The sequence below is a fragment of the Acanthochromis polyacanthus genome, chromosome 6, assembly GCF_021347895.1.
Source record: "Acanthochromis polyacanthus isolate Apoly-LR-REF ecotype Palm Island chromosome 6, KAUST_Apoly_ChrSc, whole genome shotgun sequence".
Classification (NCBI taxonomy): domain Eukaryota; kingdom Metazoa; phylum Chordata; class Actinopteri; family Pomacentridae; genus Acanthochromis; species Acanthochromis polyacanthus.
Genome location: NC_067118.1, coordinates 32821211 through 32841626, shown reverse-complemented (window position 1 = coordinate 32841626; position 20416 = coordinate 32821211). Strand labels below are relative to the sequence as shown.

The window sequence follows — 20416 nt, the reverse complement described above, 5'->3', positions numbered from 1 at the left end:
GTTGATAGCTACAGTAGGAAATAAGAGGAAATCATGAAAGAGACAGAGCAAACTACCACAGACTCAAAGCCAAGTTTAGCATTGCAGGACATAACCCCGAACATCAATGCGTGGTACCATTTCCTTCATTTTGGAGCTGACATTCTTGTCCATTGCAGGAACACCGCTGTGTACAGAGTGTTAACTTCATGTTTCATCTGGCTTCACAGAGATAATGCGGCAGACTGCAGTCAAATCATGTAAAATTACCTCTGTCACAGAGCTGATTTAGGCTCAGGAGGGGACCCGAAACAAATGAGTGTATCCACCGCTGGGTTCAAACTCAATCAAACCGTGCAAGACACTAAAATAACAAGATCTGACACAGGAAACTATTTTATGCTCGCTTAGCAGGAATATTTCTTGGATGCGTTTTACAAAAAACTGTTAAAACTAGTTTTAGTCATGAGGGATAACAGGACGTTGGGCTAACAGGCGCAACGCAATTAGCACATAAAACCTGTCAATGGCCTTCAATATCACCATCCTCTAAGGAGTGGCAGACTTATAAAGCCTCCTGATCTATTACTACAAAGTGATTAATCCTCCCCACACAATGACCACTCTTAAACTGGGCCTCTATATTATTAGGTAGCTCTATATGGCAGTTTAGCTTTGCACTAATTAGCATTCAGATCAGGGACCCGAGAGACAGCCCCTCCACCATGGAGGAAGGACATAGGATGAGATGGCGACACAGTGAAATGTCATTAACTTGATGTTAATTACTAATTAATGGGGCTATTTCATTTACATGTATCTCTGGCTCTCTGATGGGGCCCGCACTTACTGGGTTACTCTTACCAGCCAACAAGTTGGGGGAGGGTTTATCTCTCCTCTCCTCTACTCTCTCCTTAGTGTTTCATCTCTGCTAATTAAATAGTGGGCCACTCATCATGATTATGTCTGCTTTTACAACACCATTTTCTGTCAGCGAGAGCACTCCAATAAGTGACTGACCACCTCTTTAACACCGTCGCTGTATGAACTGTACATCCAAAGCCAAATTTCCGGCCAACTCACTCCGACTCCACTGACTTTTATCTGACTTGTTACTTTCCTTCACTTCTGACCCCCCCTCCCTTTCTTTTTATTTGCCACGCGGCAGCCACAAGCCACCAGTCACCATGGCAACCTGAGCCGTTCGGTCCCATGAGGAGGAGTGGGTTGGGTTGACTAGCGTCTGGCCATTCACACGTGGGTAGTGCCAGCTAGCCAACATGGCACACAGCATCCTGCCATATGGCGCCACCACATACGTCCTGCTGGCCCGGACTTGGGATCTGGACTTGTAGTGAGCCGCTGATGTGAACAGGACAGACCTGGACTTAGAACCTGTGATCCTGAGATGAATCAGTGCAGCTGAATGGTTCTTAGTTTGATTGATGGGAATGGGGAGACCTTCCTGATTTTTCATCTGGGGTGCCTGTGATGTCTGTGCATGTGAGTTAAAAGTCATCTTTATGAAAAGTTCAAGCGATCATTGTGGTGCCACACAGAAGGCCTCACATCTACATGACAGAAAATGATGAGGTATCTGTAGTAGACGCCTTGTGCTCTCTCATTACTGATACTGTGCTGCCTCTCTGTGGATCTACAGTGAAAATACAAGCAGATACAATATCAAACTGGAACAACTTCCCTGTGTTGACAAAATAGAATTTTATTCAAAGTTAACAGCTTTTAAATACAACATATCTTAAATGCATTAGAATACTGCATTTTCTTGCATTTACGTATTTTTTTTTATCTTACATATCTTACAGGATATCAAAAGACTGTTTGTCAGAAGGCTTTTAGAAACCCACAGTAAAATATGTTGGAGAACAGAACTGCATCTATTTATCAGATAATATCATATATTCTACGTGTTCCGATGTCAACTTAATGGAAAAAAGAAACGAGACAACAGATGGGAGCGGTTATAAATAATGCTCATCAGCAGAAGCAGGGCAAGCATTTCAGGAATGTGTGGACCTGGTTTGTCCAAATAAAAAAAAAAAACAGCCAAAGAAAAAAATAGAACATTGATCATTTTTTACAGTGGTCTTCTGGAAAAAAATACGATTTGTGATATCAGATTTCAGGTCAGCTATCAGAATAAACTATTCCATTTGCCAGACGATAGGCTTGTGTGTCACACAGAAACAGTCTGATAATGTTACACAGAATAATTACATCTTTACTCTGATAGACAGCGAGCAAACATTTAAATAAATCTAATTACTTTCCTATTACGACATTTTGGTAATAACTGATGATGTCTGAGGTGAAATGAGCATTTCAGAAATCAAATCTGTCCCACAAAAGTGTACACTTCCGCGTTTCTACAAAAATCCTCCAGGAAGCCAAAAGCCTATGTGCCATTGTGTGTAAATATTAACAACAAGGGACACAGAAGCAACAAAAATCTTAGAAAGAAGGCAAATATGATAAAAAATCAACACCGTGCTACCACAATGAGCATATCTCGCAGCTCTTTCATTGCTCAAATCAGGCACAAAATAATAAATGCATAGATTTAAAAAAGGTACAAATGTCAAGTAAGCATCTAGACTGAATATTACACCTTCCAAATGTGAAACAGAAATTGTAAAACTGTGCTCTGAACACCAAATCTAAATGCTACAATCACTTCCACATTCAGCCAGAACTGCGCAGCTGGAAACTTTTGCCTTAATATCATCACACCACCTCTAGTTCTTTAACAGCACTGAATCCAAGACATTATTTTTAATTCTCTCGCCCGACCGGCAACGTTCATCACATCAGTGTGTAACATGGAGGCAGCCTTAATGAGCCAGTAGGGAGACACAACCTCCATTACCACCGTGACAAGAAGATGACGATCTCCAAAAACTGACATCACTTTCTTTTTAGTGCCGAGGCAACAAAGGTACGATAACAAGGACGGATCCCTCTACACTAAAAGTTGCCTGCGAAGTTTTCACCGAGACGATGTCAAGTTTCTCTCCAACATAATTGCTAGCATTTCCCATACTGCATCACACTGATCTGATTTTCTGTCACCCTACCGAATATATTTTTTGTCTCTTAAAGAAATAAAAAAGCTTTTGAAACTCATTAAGCCATATAAATATAAAGGCAATCAAAAACAATCAAGTGAGGTATTTCTATTACATGCAATCACAGAGAAAGAAAATACAGTTAATCAGTTAAATAACCTTTGGTCTTCTAACTCAAAAACATATTCTTTGAGACAACAATGAGTGAGAGCGCACTTCGTCAAAGCCTCGCTGCCATAAAGCTTTGTGACCCCCTCCTCCTCACCTCCCCTTTCCGAAATGATAAGATGAGCTTGTAACCATGGAGACAGGGACCACAGAAGGTAAATTGTACAGGACATTAGAGTGCCTGCCAAGTAATTAGTGCCTGGGTAATGAGGTGTCACTCAGACAGTTCTCTCAGTGATGGGTGAGTGGGGCGTACTAATAAAAGACTCCAGGTATGAGAGGCTGGACTCTCACCGCGTCACCCACACCGCCTCCCCCATCCCCGCAGGGTAAGAACACACCACCTTGGTCTGTCACAGCTGTCAGAGAGCTCCTGAGACGAGCACATCCATCACTCTCACGTCTCCTTCAACACACACACATGCACTGAAACAGTGAGCTATGGCTTTCTAACAACCTCCGTGACTTTTCTAGTCCTAAGTAACACAGTCTGTAACAGCTGACAAGTATGTGCTCACATGTTTCACAAGCTGGGACCAGGAGGTAGTGTGGACTTTTTTTCTCCCCAGCTATCCTCCACGTTCTTCCTGAACTAACAGAGCATTGTCAAGCACATCTGTGTTCTTCTAGGATTTAAGGCTGCAGCTTCCACAAGACCTTTCATTGTGCAGGCTCTGCTGTGTGCTTTTCAATAGCTGTTGCAGTAGTTCCTCAATCGGACACAGAGAAAATCATGCTTTTCCCAGATGTTGTCTGCAGGTTTTATCCTTGTACCGCTTGCTATGCACTGGATAGTACTCCACTGTGGATAGTGTCCTAGCTGCCGGTTGCCCAAGGTCACGTCTCCCTTGGGGAAAAGCATTCTGGTCCATCTGATGACTGATGATTTAGATGTGGATGTTGTGGTGGCGGACTTTACTAGAGTCGATGTCGACCCGGCGGGCCTCAGCAAAGCCCAGGAAGGTGCAGAGGCCCAGCAGGTTGATTGTGGTGATAAGGGCAAACACAGACGCCCATGAGCCTGTTGCCTCGATGAGATACCCCGAGAAATACACCATTAGGACCCCTGCACAGAAACATACAGCAATGATTAATAGCAGAATATCACAAAGACACAAATAACACATGAAGTATCTTTTATGTGGGGGTACAGTTCAGTTTTTTTCCAGATGAATTGAGTCACAGTTCTCTCTGCGTCCCTCATAGGACCACCGACTGTCATCCTCTGTTCCCTGTATTATTCATCTGACACAAACTTCATTGTGCTCCTTTGATGAAATATGCATGCATAAGAGCCAGTGTGACTGACGCATAAGATTTGCTTTCAGACGAGTGAATCAATTATTTCATTTATTAGTGCTATGGTGAAAGATTCATCGCAGATATTTCTTAATCAACAGAAACTCACCTGAGAAAGCGCCACATGTGTTCATAACACCTGCAAAATAAATGAAAGCGCACAAAAGATGTAACATTTATCAAAGAATGAAAATGTCCATTGTTGTTTTAAAGAAATCTTCTGTGGAACATATATTTTTCAAAGCTTACCGAATAAAGCTCCGGCACAGGAAGGAGCGAGATCTTGAACATTTACAGAGACACCGCTGTAAAGGAAATACATGTTATTAGTCATTTAATCTCATAAGGTGCTATAATCACTCTTTGTGCAACCGAAATTACCTCAGAGTATAGCCAATACTTAGCCTGACAGTCTCTTCCATGAAAAAATAATTAAAAATCCATGCCTGTGTCATGGAAACACCTGTTTTCTCCTTACAGTCTGCTATCTTTGACTGCATCTTTGACACTTGCATCTACATGTTACACTTATTAAGTCTGACATCTGAATTAAAATAATGCATCTTATTTCTTTAGGAAGCAAGCTCATTTAAAAACCAATAAAATAAAATAAAATAAATAACATCAGTCCTCAATAAAAAAGTTATTTACACAATTTGTAGTACTTGACTAATAAAGAATGAAACTATATTCTAATGTAAAAGCCAGTTGTAAGATATTACCCAAGAGACCAATTATTTGTTTCACAAATATTATATATCCAGATTATTTTTACATAAAATCTGCCCGAATACATAACTTTAAAAAAGCATATTGAGGGAAAACTAAACTTGCGTAAAAAAACATTCAAAAATAGACTATACTGCATGCACATTTTAAGAGAATTTAGGTCAATTTGAAAATGACACAATGAAACTACAAGAAAAAACACTACAGAAAACACAGAACAACAAACACGTCATGACTAGCCTGGCCACAACTCATAGACAGAATTGTGATCATATTTCTTCACTGTTTAGTTTCGCTTTTGAAGCGTCTCACACACAGCTGCTCACCCGCCCTTTTTCTGTGCAACTGTGCACTGATTTAAGTATAAGATAAAAGGACATATCTTCATAGTTGAAATCATATCCGCTGATGTTACATTCTTATCAACAAATCCAATGAAAAGCCCAAAGTCGGCAATGAACCGATTCCCCATTTTATAAATTCTTTTTTAATTGTTTATTCTTTTGCTATTAAGGTAATCGCAGTGCTGCACTGGCTGCATGTTCCTTAATTACCATAAGACAGGGTGCATGCTCTTTAGCAACCCAAAGTATGTACATTAATCTTCACTTGAAAACATTGCACAACAAACTGGGTATTACTTGATAAAAACTACTCTGGAAGTTATCCAGTCTCATTGGAATAACAATGACAAACAAAGCTTAATAACACCCTATTTTATGCAATTATCCCTAAGTGGGTAAAATGCAAAAATGTAATGACTCACAGGCAACAAACTGCACGTCTAATAAAAACTGGGACCTGCCATGTCTTCCCTGTTATATTTGGGACTTTTTGTCAAAACACAGACTCGTTGACTGGAAATAGTTGTGAGATATTTTGCACTTTAATGTCTGAAAAGCTGCTACATGATGCTGTCCTCATATTAATAAAAATGAAGGTTACAATATTAAATGGTATCACCAAGATGGAGTGTACAAAAAACGAAACCGACAAACAGAAACACCACATTTATGTCTTTCAGGGTCAGAAATACAGTGTGAAGGAATAGTGGGTGCCGGTACCTGTGACTGAAGGTGGTGAGACCCATGGTGGCAGACACAAATGCTACAGCCCAGGGGAAGGTGGTGTTGCCACACAGAAGAAGGGTAAACACACTGGACACACCCATGGAGAAAAACTAACAGGGGGATGAATGCACACAAAAACAGAAATCAAAATTCTATGTAGTTCATTAGCGCAAAGAGGACATCCATACACTGTGGACTGGGAGGAGGAAAATTCACAATGAGGCTAAACATGTAACATAAACACAGAATAATATGTCAAACGAAAAATATTGTACCTGCATCAACTTCCTCACCGAGGCTGTATCGAAGCCTGAGAGGATCAAGAGGAGAAATTAGGATTTGTACAGCCGCTTTATCAATCATATTTTATATTTAAAAATAATTTTCATGAGTGTCCTTCAGGTCCCCTACCTTGACTGATGAGGTGGTCTGACAGGCAGCCGCTGAACAGGGATGAGGGTATGGCCACCAACCAAGGAATGACATTGAACACCCAGCCCTGGGCAGACAACATATTTTCAAAGTGTGAATGAACTTGACTAAGGACAGTGGGGAATGTGAACTGTCAGTGTCTTTTCCTATTAGGTATCTGTTGCTTGATAATGATCTGTCTCGGTGTGGCTCTATGAATGTCAATATTCATGACAACCAAAGAATGAACCTGTTGGAGCCAAAATTTATGTAATTTGTGCAAATCGGTAATCTGTGTATAATCTGATTTAGTAGTAAGTTAAGTAGAAAGCTTTTTTATTCTGATTTAATATCAATCTTATAGAATGCTTTTGTTTGTATCGTTATTTTTGTTGTTGGTGTGGCTATGTGTCCGCCCACTCATTATGTCCAGGTGACTGCAGCACCTGGAAATAGGTGGGTGATCGCACGGGGCCGGCAAGCTTTTTGTTCTAGGCAGCCACACAGTTTAAGACCGCTGGCGCTGATGTAGGTAAGCGTTGTTCTTTTTGCTATTTTGGCCGGTTTGGATTGCCGCTGCTGGTAAGCAGATTCTCTTTTTTGTCGTTTTGATCATGGAATAAATGGATTTATGGAAATAGAAATGCTGGTCTGGAGCGTTTGGATTTGTGTGTATCATGGACAGCGCTGGGCGCGTCTGACTGAACCTTCCTGAACCGAAAGCCTGTGCATCTTTTTTATTGGAAAAAGATCGCGCTAATAGAACCTTTAATCACAACTCTTCATCTCATGCCACCAGCAGGTCAAAGCTCATTTGCACAATGAAATACTCTACATCTACCATGTGAATCGGCACGCATTTTGCTATTGGCGTTCATGATATTCAGATGATATTGGTTTTACATGACTTTTCCTCTAGTTTAACCATTCGGGTCAACATTTTAATTTGTTGAACACTTTAGTTTGTGACCATATTCCTGCAAAACTATTAACATTCAGCTATACTTCATGTTAACTACTAATTGATGAATGTTAGCATAGCAACAAGCTGATATGATGGATATGGTAAATGTGATAACTGCTTAACATGATCATTCTGGTGTTAGCATTAAGCTGCAAGCACCACTATGCCTAAGTACAGCCTCACATTGTCACTGACATGGCTGTAGATTCTTAAAGTCCTCATATCTGTGTATCAAAGTTGCATACTCAGATGTTTTTTTTTCTGTGAAAATAATCCTTTAAAATTGCTTTGACGTAGCTCAACAGCATTGATTTCCACCTGCTTCCTGCATTGTGAAGGAAAAATGACTGTCTTTCCTGTTATTGAGGTATTTCCTCACAGCTGGTAACTAAAGACATCCCAGAATATCATGCAGGTTGCATCTGTCAACTATCTGTCAACTTGCTTTAGCTGATTTTCCTATGCATGTGAGGTCAAAAGTATGATGAAAAGGAGCATGAAAAGGTTGCATGGTTACCTTAGCATCAGGGTAGGTGTCTTTAAAGAATGTTGGCAGCCACGACAGAAGAGTGAAAAAGGTGCTCGCTGTGCAAAGGTGCGTCACAATCACAGCACTGGTCAGGGAAGAAAGACAGACAGTTACAGGACGTGCCTTGCAACTACATTTACATAAACCGAAGACTTCTCAGTTGTGTTAACAAAAAGAATGCCCCATTTTTTTGAACACTGAAACAAACATCCATTGTTTTTCCTCCTAAATCTCATCACTACTAGGTAGAAATCATCCAACAGCATAGTAATATTGTAAGTTTAAAACCAGCAGATTATCATTGAATCATAGATGCTCAAGGCAGACCAGACACATCAGATTAAACCACAGAGGCTCTTGGTGTCAGTGAACATGGAGCATATCAGTTGCATTACAGTACTGTATATACATATTCAGGCAGTAGGGAAAAACTGGAAGAAATGCTGCAGCACTGGAGATCTAATTTTCTAAATGCCAACACTGGGATACATTTCTACATTTCTCCTTCTGAATTATTATTCTAAATGTTTTATATTTCCATAATAGCCCAGATTTGAATGGTTGCAAAACATGTGCAATTAAAGGTTGTAAATCAGCAGCAGAAATATGGCAGAACTTCCCTGATGCAGGTTTTGCAAGGCACTCTGAATTAAAGCTGCTCATTCATCTGTTATGCACATGTACAGGGGAGCTGCAGGGAGCTCAAAGTGCAGACATACGCATATTCAGAGGGTTGCACATTTGCTCACAGTCACAAACACACACATTGCATTATCGTTATCTCACCAGACTGCAGGTTGTTTGAGGAGCCGTAACCAATGTCTTTTGGACAGTTTGGACTGGGCCCCACCGCTGCCCAGTGACTCCAGGGTGATTATAGGCCCTGCACACACAGATGAACATGGACTCATTGGCACACAAGAGGGCACTGACTCCAAGTATACAAATAAGCAGGTACAAGGGAGCAGCACAAAATGACATAGATACTGTTGACACAGCTAAAGCGGCACTTGCCTTCTCCTTTGAGTAGATATTTCCACATGCAGTAGGCCCACAGGACTGAGAGGAGACCGGAAACGTAGAAAACACTCTCCCAGCCGTACATGTCCAGCATGAGGGAGCCTGCTCCTCCAATCACCAGAGTACTGAAAAAAATAGATCACCACAAGACACACGTCACATAAACACACCCTTGTGTTTCAACATAGTGAAGACAAATTACTCGCAAACATAACTTTAGTTAAACTCTGAAAATAAATGTCAGAATGTTAGGTAACACTGCCTATACATCCGAATGTAGACAATAAAATCTCTATTTCAAAACACTGGTAGGCTTTACAAATAATTAAGGGATCACAATAGAGAGCTCTGACATAAAAGCCTCCTGCAGTAGCTGTCTGGCAAGAATCCTTTTCTCACCGTTCCCTGTTTATTGCGAAACACTTGACTCACCCCAGGTAGGAGCCACTACCCACGGTGCTCATGAGGAAGCCTCGTTCACTTTCCACCACCTTTTGAGAGCACAGACTGGCAAGGGAAGGGTAATGAACTCCTAAAAATTGAGAGATAAAACACTGTTTGTACGATGAAATTTCAAGAAGAATTTAAGGGGCAATAGGAGCAGATTTTTATATCACACAAATCATACAATACGGGAGGAAACTATAGATTTTCATTTAAGGTAATCTAAGTATTCATTTATTATTTGTGTATTCATTTATTACAATGGCAGGTGCTAATGTATTTGAAATTCCAAACCAGTAGCTTGCTGTCAAATGAATTCAAAAACACTCCTAAAACATGCCACCTATGTAGTAAATCCAGTCTTGTACTCAAAACAAATAAATGACAACGTGAGGATGGCTGTGCCGAAACCAAAGCATGCTGTGATTCACACTGGCATCTAAAACAGATCTATAAATGTCATGAGATTATTCAATATGTTTAATTACCATCAATCCTTTTCTCTTTGCTGAAACTATACTTTTACCAAAACAGACACACAACTATGAGTAACAGGTTAAAGTGACAAAGATGTGGAATTCCCTGCTGTGATCAAATTTCAAGCATCAGAAGTTTAGCTAAAACAACAATGTCTTTAGCTTTACTTCTGACCTTAAGTCAGATCACATGTAGTCTTTAGAGGCTTTTCGTGGAACTGGTTTTATGAAAGAGCTCAGCTCAAAGTGACAAATGGAACACATTGAATTATGAACAAAAGAATAATGACGCACAATATTAACCGACTCGGAATTTAAGATATGTCACTATGACCTCAGGTGCTTTTTGCGGCAGACCTTTTGATGTGGGAAAACCATATTTTGTTACTGCTTGCTGCAATCCACTTCAGGGAGTTCCTGCTCATGACTGTCATGGCTTATTGGGACACTTACTGGAATTGTAACAACATTAATTCCACCAATGCTTTCTCTACTGTGACAAGTTAAAATGTCTGCTGTTAGAATGGTATACTCCCACATACAAGTTTTCTCTATCTATGAGCTTCATCGCCTCCTCTCTCCTCCATCCTCCTGTGACTTGGAAATGGAACTCTTAAAGGATATTTCAAATCTTAAAATGCATCTCAAGGAGAGACGAGGTTTGCAGCAGACCTTTGAGCAACTGCGACAGTATGAAAGGGGCATGACATACAACCGTAGTATGGACTGAGCCAGACTGAAAAATCATGATTCATTCTATATTATCGTATAGCACTCTTTTGTGTGTCGCACCGCTTACATACTTCATAGCACGCCTGTGTATAAAGTTAAAAAAATGAAACCATACTGAATCAGTACATTCTTCATCATCTTACAAACTAAATTAAAATTGAAAATGTACTGTATGCTGGTACAAACACTGTTGCGCCCATCCAACAGAGATCATAAAATACAGGCTGCAACAAAACCACCGATGATGCAACTGTGTCATACGTCACACTTAACTGACGTTGCCAAGGATGTGTCATTTTGTTAAATGCCTGTCGCCTTGACTCCTCTCTGCTTGTGTCTCCTCGGATGGGAGGGAAAAAGACGCAAGGAAAGGAGGCATGTGAAGGAATTAAGAATGTAAAAAATTAAGTCGAGGGGATACACTACGCTGACGCATGGGATACAGAGCTGTCATCTGTATCTTTTTAAATTATTTTTTGGCCTTTATTTGATAGGTTAGTGAAGACACAGACAGGAAAGTGGGGAAAAGAATGGGGGGAAGACATCCAGTAAAGGGCCGTGAGCGGGAATCAAACTTAGGCCACTGTGTCGGGAACTATCGCCCCTGTTCATGCGCCACCCGCTCAACCAGTTAAGCTATCTGGGCGCCCGTCATCTGTGTCTTTTGAGTGTAGGCCTCAGCAGTGTCGAAAGGAACAAGCCTATATGAGATAACTTAATGTATCATTTACTAGTAGATGGAACTTTTGCTAATTAAATCAGGGCTGAAATGATTCCTGGAGCTATTTGAGAAATGCGATTACTAAAATTCCTTGAGGCAAAATTCTCGGAATCGAGGCTTCGTTTAATCCACTATATACTAGACCCCAGGTCACTAACTGGTGGATCGCAGTCCGAGTCCGAACCCAGACTTCATCCTGTATGGACCCGGACCTATAGTCAATAAATTATAAGGGAATTTTAACGCTTTAGTATTTCTATTTTATACCGCTGATTCAATATTCTCTCTAATAATTACTAATAAACTACTCAGTTTTCTTATTTGTGTTCCATTAGCTACAGTAGCAGCAGTTTAAACAGACCAAACTTAAAAACGTATTTATGCAATTTTTGCATCACTAACTAAATACATGTGTGGTTCCCATGACTTTGAGCTTTGGTTGAATACCGGTGTAATATACTATATATGTACAATGCACCTGTGTTCTGTCATGACGGTTATTTCTGTTGCACAGCGTACTCACTTCCCCTATTGATGCTGTAACATCCAAGCCGAATCCTTTACTAATCGCCAGAATGATCTCAACCATACTCGATTACTAAAATAATTGACAGATGCAGTCCTGTTAGGTACTCCTGAACAGAAAAAAAGGACCATGGGGTTACTAAAGCACTGAGTTTTGAACAGGCCGAATAATTATCTCCTTCAAGACCTGGAAAAAACATGTAGAGTCTTTTCCTGGTATGGATTCCACATCTAACGGATCTCACCTTGCAACAGGCCCATGAGGAAGCGGGCGAGCGTCATGGAGAGGATGGGCTGGGAGCAGAAGTGGGCCAGGATGGGTGTGAAGGCTGTCATTGACCCCCAGGCTGCAGCCGACAGCAGGAGGACCTTCTCACCTCCCACCCTGTGGACACACAACAGTCAGTTCGGATTAGCTTTAACTCCACAGGAAGCTGCATATACGTCTAATAGTGAGAGGTGGCTCAACTCTGATTTCCTGGAAAACTTGTAGAACTAGTAAAAACCACAAAAACATAATCATAGACAAAATTTCTTAGACAATAAAGGTAAAATTGGGCATTGTGGATGTTCTGTATGATGTCTACACATAAGTTTAGCCTCATAACATGAGTAAATAAAATTACCCAAACACAGCTTACCTACTGATGACACTGGGAGTCTACAGTTACCATAATAATGCAGAGAAAACATGGAGCTTTATTGACAACACTACCTCTCCAGGCTGAGCAAACACAACTGTGCTGTTTGCGTCAGTGCCAGGAATTGCCATGCAAATTACATCTGATACAAACGGCAGGCAGGAAGCTGAAACAGGTGTGAACGGACAAGCCCTGTCGTCTCTGACACCAAAGCAGGCGTCCGCAAGAGATAATTCTGCCTCGAACTGCATTTTGTTACAGCTTGACCGCTTCTCACCGGTCACTGACGTAGCCTCCGAACACTTGGGTGAAGCAGTAGCCCCAGAAGAAGCTGCCCAGCACCATGCCGGACTCCCTCTTGCTCCAGCTGAACTGCTCGGCCATGCTGACGGCACAGATGGGCATTGCCACCCTGGCGCAGTAGAGGAGGCATGTCCCGAGCAGCAGCACCACCGTCCATACCCTCGCCACCGGCCTGCACGGAATGAAGGGAATTCAAGTGAACATCCTCAGTGCTTAAGGACAAACTTTGGACTTATCAACAGCAAAAAAAAGTCAGCAAAATTTAAATACAGCGCCTCATCTATATAAGAGCACACTGGACTGTCATAGTGCAGATTAATCGTCTAGTTATACCAATTGTTTTTAACTTTAGTTGACTGTAGACTAGAGTTTAACAGGTCAAAGATAAGCACAGTTTATAGTATACTTGTGTGAATAAATAGAGCCTATATTGAACATCCTTTAACTGCCTCTTCGTGAGAACATTTTGTGAATTGGCAAGTTGAGTGATGAACAGTGTTAATGTGATATCTGTGTCCTAAATGACATGCACATACATACTGTACTCTTGCACATCCTACACTGCACTTTAAGATCTCTGTCTCATTATTTATGACACTGTAACTAGGGGTGTCTGATAATATCGACCCACTGATATTATCGACCCGATATTGGCATAAAAATGTAATATCAGTCAACATAGTTTTTCTTTGCCCATCATGAAAATCATTAGAATAATGCCTGAATTTTTCTGGCATTTACTGGTGCACAAATTATGACATCATCAAACTGTGTCGTGAAGTTGATAATATGTCTGTATGTACAATTAGTTAACTAGCCCACATATATCGATATCGGTTGATATCGGAATCGGAAATTGAGAGTTGGACAATATCAGCATATCGGTTAATGGCAAAAAAAAAGCCAATATCGGACATCAACAATTGAGACCTTTTTTTCCTAGAGTTTTTCTTAAAATTTGTCCTTTTATAACATCTTACTGTTACTGCACAGCCTTGAGAAACTTTGCATTTCACTGTAGGTGCTGTTTAATTTATTTGACCAGGTAAAAATGTTTGAGAACCAGTTCTCATTTGCAAACATGACCTGGCTGTGTGAGCATGTGACATATAGAAACTCTTAAATCTTATATAAGGCAGCTGTGGTGCCTTCATTCAACAGGGGACTTAATGGGAAAAAGGTTCACACAAGTTATTAAATGGAAAGGAAATGAGTGAAACATCACATTTTTTAAAATGTCAGAATGAATTGCTGCCTTTTTATTTGCTCCTGTGGCACTGCAACTACATCTTAAAAGTAGTGAGCCAGGAGGAGAGGCCACAGATGATACGTGTCATTCCTCAGACAGGCAACAGCAAAGATGGCTCTGATAAAGTGTCGACCAGAGTTGCTGGAAACAATATTGACCTAAAACGCTTCCTGTTTTGGGACGAATGTGTTAAACACTGAAAGCCCTGTTGAATATGAGACGTGAAAATGTTACCTCGGCCAGTTGCTGTTGTGTTCAGGCCACTTCTTGTGACATCCAGCGACTCCGATCTTGTCCGATGGATGGTTTCCTTGTGACAGACCAAATCTGGACTATAGTTCTTGCCATATTTTTGAATAACTGCCATTCAACGCGAGGTGACGGACGGCAGCCTCTTTTCAACCGCTATTTTACTTACTTTCTTTTAACAGTCGATCAGAAGTGAACGAGAGAGAGAGAGAGAGAGGAGGGGAGAAAAAAAACCAAACAAATCCTCTCGTAAAGTATTCGCGCAATCACATCGTAGGTTTTCGACGTTTCGATCCCATAAACCTGGAAATGTGGACCTTACAGGAGGACAAGCGATGTTCACCGTGTACGGACCTGAAGCCAGACGAGAGAGTCTGTTTGTCCTGATGCCCGAGGAGGAGTAATCCACGTGTCAGTTTTTCTCCCCAGCCTCCACCTCCTCCTCCTCCTCCTCCTCTTCTTCCTCCAGCCCGCCGCGCAGTTCCTCCTGCCGGTCGGTAGAGGGTTAATCAGGAAGTGATTTTAACCCCGTTCGGCTGTACTCACTCGGCCCCTTTCATCCCACCACCGCATCTGGCTCCGGGGCCTTCTCGGTCATGACGGTGCAGATTTGAACACAAGGTGAACCGGCGTCGTCGCTCCCAGTAACCAGGATGTTCGGATGACGACGGCGCCCGAGGAGAGGAGCCGATGCGGGGCAGGGATGTGCGGAGCGGCTCGGAGGCTGCTGCCGGAGCTCTGTCTGCCCCTGGATGTTCAAAATAGCAAGAAATCGTTATATAATAGCCACTCTGCCAAATTAAAGTACCACCACACTTTAAAATTAAATAAATAAATGAATACTCCCACACGAGAGGTAAATGTAATCGGAGTTACCATTTACCGCTCACGTGAAAGTACTTTTACTTTTTTTATAAAGTAAAAGTACTGATTGAGAGTACGTTTACTTTCATTCTTATGTAGTTTGTTTTGGCATTAGTTAGGCAACAGTCAAATGTCATAAGTGCACACAAAAACAGCAAGGCAGTAGAGACGTTTTTATTTAAAAAAAAAAAACTACATTAAATTAATGATGCTATCACCTGATACATAAATACAAATAAAATAGCTACATGATAATGAACAATAATCAGAATTTGAAGTTTAATTGCCAAGCAGGGTCTCACATATAAGGAATTTGACTTGAAATGTTTTGTTTGTTTGTTTTGTTGTTTTTACCTTAGACAAGTCAAATAGATCTGCACACAACTGGAACTGCTACTTTTGAGGACAGTAGATAATTGTTTTTATAATACTATCCTCCATTATAATAATAGTAATAATAATCATAGCCATAATAGTAATCATAATAATCATAAAAACATAATAATTGCATATGCAAAAAATAATTAACTTATATTTCCTAATGTTTACTATGAATGAATGAATAACAAAAAATGTTTTTGTTATTGTTGTTCTTTTCTACTTCTTGCCTACAACAGCAGTCATATCTCATACCTGCACCCTACTGTTTTTTTATACTAACACCTGATATATAAATACAAATAAAACCCATGATAATAAACAAACAATAATCAGAATTATAAAGGTTTTATTTGCCTCGTACGTTCTCACATACGAGGATTTTGATTTATTTAAGTGTTTTTATGTTACTATCCTTTGATATAATAATAATTCTCTTATATCTCCTAATGTTAGCCCTGGCTCTAAATAATATTTTTGTTAATTTGATGTCTAATTAGCAGATTTACTCTGATTGTTATTAGTTATTTGTGTTATTGGACTTTATTTGTAAACTTTTTCTCCTCACCAAAACCAAGATATTTTCTCCTGGACTATTTAAAGGGCCGGTAATTCAAATTACCATTAAATATAATCAGATTAGATATTTATTATATAATACAATATATTTCAAGTCATACAGTTTGACCTGCAATCATCGTAATATTAATGTGGAACATGGACTAAGCATAGAACGAAATTGGGGAGGTTTTTACTTTGCCTTGAGGACAGTGTCAGACATCTAACTTATTTATAACTTATGACTAACAGAACTTGAAAATAGTGCCATCATCAGCATTAATTCTCAAGATCTATGGGCTGGGCAAAGCTGCCAGTGTTTTGTAATCCTAGCAACACCCCTGTTCATGAGTACTCCAACTCTACTATAGTTCAGAGAAATATCCAGCTGTATCCACAGATTAACATTTTCTACACATCTGACCGTTTTATAAAACATAGCACAGTACAGCTTCACATATAATAGTTAAAATGAACTCTTCCTCAACTAATTACAACAGTAAAATGACACTTGGGTGTTCATGTATCAGTAAACTACAGTTATTAAATATGTAGTGGCAAAACAGTCATGAGACTATTTTTTTCACCGGGGAGTATTTTATAGATTGAATGTTGGTACTTGTTCTTCAGTAAATACACTGAAATTTAAATAAACTGAAAACCTCTTCCACTACCGGTCATTCAGCATGGTGTATCTTTCAGAGTGTTGTTGTTTCATAATTGGTTTAGGTGAAACTATTTATTAGTAGCTTAGGTAATTAGACAGTTTATTGTGTAATCTGACCCAAAAATGTGATGTCTACAATATTAATCTGCAACCTAACAGCTGTGAGATAGTTGTTGTGAAGTTAAGAGAAGATTTTAAAAAACACATCATGAAAGCATGCAAGTCACCTAAAAGCATACAGCTGTAATTTCTATTTGCCATTTTTTTACCTTGACTGTCATAACAGTATTACCTTTCCATAATCAAAACACACAAAGCCCCTTATAAATTCCCAGTTTTAAAATTCACTTTTATTGCAAAATAATATACCAGCAAAAAAAAAAACCCATCTAATTTTGCAAAAGGGCTAGTTGTTTCATATATGTAAACAACCCATCTGTAAAAGAGTCTCCATTTCTGCGGACATAAGAGTTATCCATTCACATCATCTGCAATATTGTAAAATACTATGAAACTGAGGCTATATTTGCGCTTGCACAGTCACAGTATGCTGCAAAGTTTATAGCATTCCAGTAATCGCACCTTTACAACCAAATTGCTACAATAACATACATTCTTTCCTTTGCTCTCGTCTCTGTCAGCAGGTTTTGGTAACATCCCAAGCAAGAATGCAGTATGTATCTAAAGTTGAAATTAACTTCCAAAGTCACAGTAGCTTGAAATTACCCCAAGTATCTTGTTTTGGCTATTGCCGCCACATACTAGCTGAAATGTGTATGTTTTTGTGAGGAAGAAACATGTTTATTTGAAGCAGTGCACTCTGAACCAACCATTTTCCCTGAACATCAAACTTTGCTCCCTCGAAGTGGTCACACAGAAAACAGCCTAATTTAGGCTTTATTCACACCCTCCTATGCCAACAACTTTCCCTGCCAGCAGACAGAAAAACTAGTGTAACTGAAACATACTCATCTTACGCAAACAAATATGTCAATTAAAATACCGACTGAAATAATGATCTGGCTTGTTAATTTACGTTGAGAGGTCATTTTAAAATGCAATTAACCGAGTGTTCTGCACATACCGAGTTAATAAAGTATCAAAAAGCAACCCTTACAAAAAAAAGAAAAGGTTGTACTCTATATGAGTCAGTTTGTTGGGGGGGTATAAATAGGGTATAAACGAAACGTGTCCATTTTGTAATGTTGTGATACTTTTCTCACTCTGGGTCCTTATTTAGGGTCTTCGATGGTTCCCTTACTGAGGTCTGTCATTTTGGGATACTTCACTTTCTTTTGGTCAAGTTCATTTTGAGCCCACAGCAGTAGTTTCAGGAGCTTGGCCAGCTTGGGTGTTGACTCTCTGTTTTCATAGTCTAGCACACACTGATTCACCTCACTCCATACCTGAAAAACAAACCACAAACAGATTATTGCTTTTTGTTAAACAAATTTGAGACATTTTTTCCCCCCTGAGGCTATGGAAAGCTCGTATCAGAACTGCAGAAGACTTTGTACAACTGCTTGTGATAAATTAACTGATCCTAATGTGTCATATTGGTCGGGTACCCTTAAGGGACACTTTGCCACCACTACAAATCAGTTCTAAATTAAAATCAGAGTTAAAACTGACCCCTAAACCTGCAGAAGCATTTTTTTCCCCCAAGTAATGGATCCTGAAGTACAGGTGGCATGTAGTTCAACTTGTCACTTATCATAGCCTTTAGTGAATCTGGTTTTCTCATAAGCATCAAGATCATTTAAAATGAAGGTATTTTATGTGTGATATGACCAAAAAGTGCTAAGTGCAAGAAAAACAAATGTGAATTTTTACTAATATGCTTTGACCTTTTGCCTCTGCATCATATTGAGCAAATCTCCAAAAGGTGAGTCTTCTGGGTTGTCAAATGCCAGCAGTGCCAGCGTCCTCTCCATCTCAGTCAGACATTCACGGCTCTCCTCCCCCTGCTCGGCTAACTGGGACTGGGCAAATTCAAGGGCGGCTTCAGTCTCCCTCAAACGAATCAACTCAATAAGATGCTGCTGCTGCAAAGATCAAGAACAAACAGCCATTGGTGCAAACAACAGTCATAGCATGACATGATATTATAAAGCCGCATTTCAGAAAATGCCACACTGGAATGTATGCGCCGTTTTAACTTACCTGTAGGTGAAAGTAGAGGTAACGATTTGTATCCAGAAGTTCTGGGTGCAGACTGTTGATAAGCGCAATAGCATCCTGAATCTGTCCCTTTAAGATCATCTCTCTGATCTTAATTCTTTCATCTAGGGAATCCAAGTCCACACTAGGCTCTATTCCAGACTCCATCCTGAATTTCTCTGCTGCCTCCTTGAAACCCTCTGTTTAACAACAAAAACATAGTGAAATCCTGCTCATTCCACATTCAAACACCACACTTCACTGCACATTTGATCTTTGTAGACATCTACAAACAAACGCGGTGACAAAAAAGGTACTTTACCTGTCACCAGATAATTCATAATGAGCCTGTTCATATCAGCTCTCTGAATGTGGACATTGTTGAGTTTATCCATCCACTCTTCCCTTGTTATGTCCTCCGGCTTCTCTGCATAACTCATTATGAGAATATCCTGGAATGGTACGGAAGAATGGTTATGTAGTGAGTTTAGAGGATGACATTTCAGACGCGAAAAATATTGAATGACATTATAACTTTGACGGTTTAGGTAGTTAACTGTTAGCTCTTCAGTTTGTCAACAATATGGCACCGGAAATTCTAAGTAACAATAGTTCGGGCCTTCGATGAAAACCACAACATTGAAGCCGACTGTTTCTGCTTGAAGATGTATTTATTTCGGATACATATATCTGGAACGAATCCTTTTCAGTCTTCTTTTCAACTATTTCTAGGGATATACTACCCTATGACAATACAGTTGCGGCTTTAGTCACCATACCTGAAGATTTTGTCGCTACTTCCCAGCAGTAGCTAGCTTGCTAACGGAGGGCGAGCCTCTTCTTCTTCTTCGCTCTCTTTTTTTGGCCTGTTTCTGGTTCCGTAAACTCCACGCTGCATACAAACTGCTGACCCCTACAGTCATTTTAAAGCATTGCATAACTCAGAACTGATCACACAGGTTTATGCTTATTTGTTTAAAATATATATGCGGATCAACGGTGTGAAACTAATATTCTGTTTTTGCTTGTTTGTTTTTATCTGAGAACCTTACAAATTATCGCCATTTTCTATTCTGTGCTTCTAGGTTCCTGAGGACAGAGGTGAAAAATGTAATCCAACACAATTTTGTTATTAAATGAATACATTTCCTGAAAGCTACAACCTGAAGGAAACGGAAAAACTGCAATTTATAT

At 39.9% G+C, this 20416-nt stretch overlaps 2 protein-coding genes across 2 annotated transcripts; both read right to left on the bottom strand.

Annotated features, from left to right (window-relative positions):
- Nucleotides 1–1681: 1681 nt before the first annotated feature.
- Nucleotides 1682–15382, bottom strand: slc17a9b (solute carrier family 17 member 9b). Its single transcript, XM_022192049.2, is given in 14 exon segments — nt 1682–4299; nt 4642–4671; nt 4782–4837; nt 6326–6441; nt 6607–6641; nt 6743–6830; nt 8224–8320; nt 9022–9118; nt 9250–9380; nt 9688–9787; nt 12399–12538; nt 13072–13269; nt 14581–14648; nt 14651–15382. Coding segments are annotated over 14 exon segments (1398 nt in total). The 5' UTR covers nt 14714–15382; the 3' UTR covers nt 1682–4120.
- A 2008-nt stretch (nt 15383–17390) lies between these two features.
- On the bottom strand, nt 17391–20118 carry LOC110949807 (glucose-induced degradation protein 8-B homolog). Its single transcript, XM_022192051.2, has 5 exons — nt 20002–20118; nt 19545–19674; nt 19226–19422; nt 18910–19107; nt 17391–18468 (listed from the first exon to the last, which is right to left on the bottom strand). The coding sequence occupies exons 2-5, from the start codon at nt 19660–19662 to the stop codon at nt 18295–18297; spliced, it is 687 nt and encodes a 228-aa protein (XP_022047743.1). The 5' UTR covers nt 19663–19674; nt 20002–20118; the 3' UTR covers nt 17391–18294.
- Between the last annotated feature and the right edge of the window lie 298 nt (nt 20119–20416).

Bases quoted from the DNA above. Each gene is read 5' to 3' on its own strand.
- LOC110949807 (XM_022192051.2), bottom strand. From the start codon at position 19,662: ATGAGTTATGCAGAGAAGCCGGAGGACATAACAAGGGAAGAGTGGATG. The intron at 19,423-19,544 runs GTAAAGTACCTT...GTTGTTAAACAG, and splicing joins TATGAATTATCTGGTGACAG to AGGGTTTCAAGGAGGCAGCA. The intron at 19,108-19,225 runs GTAAGTTAAAAC...TGATCTTTGCAG, and splicing joins ACCTCTACTTTCACCTACAG to CAGCAGCATCTTATTGAGTT.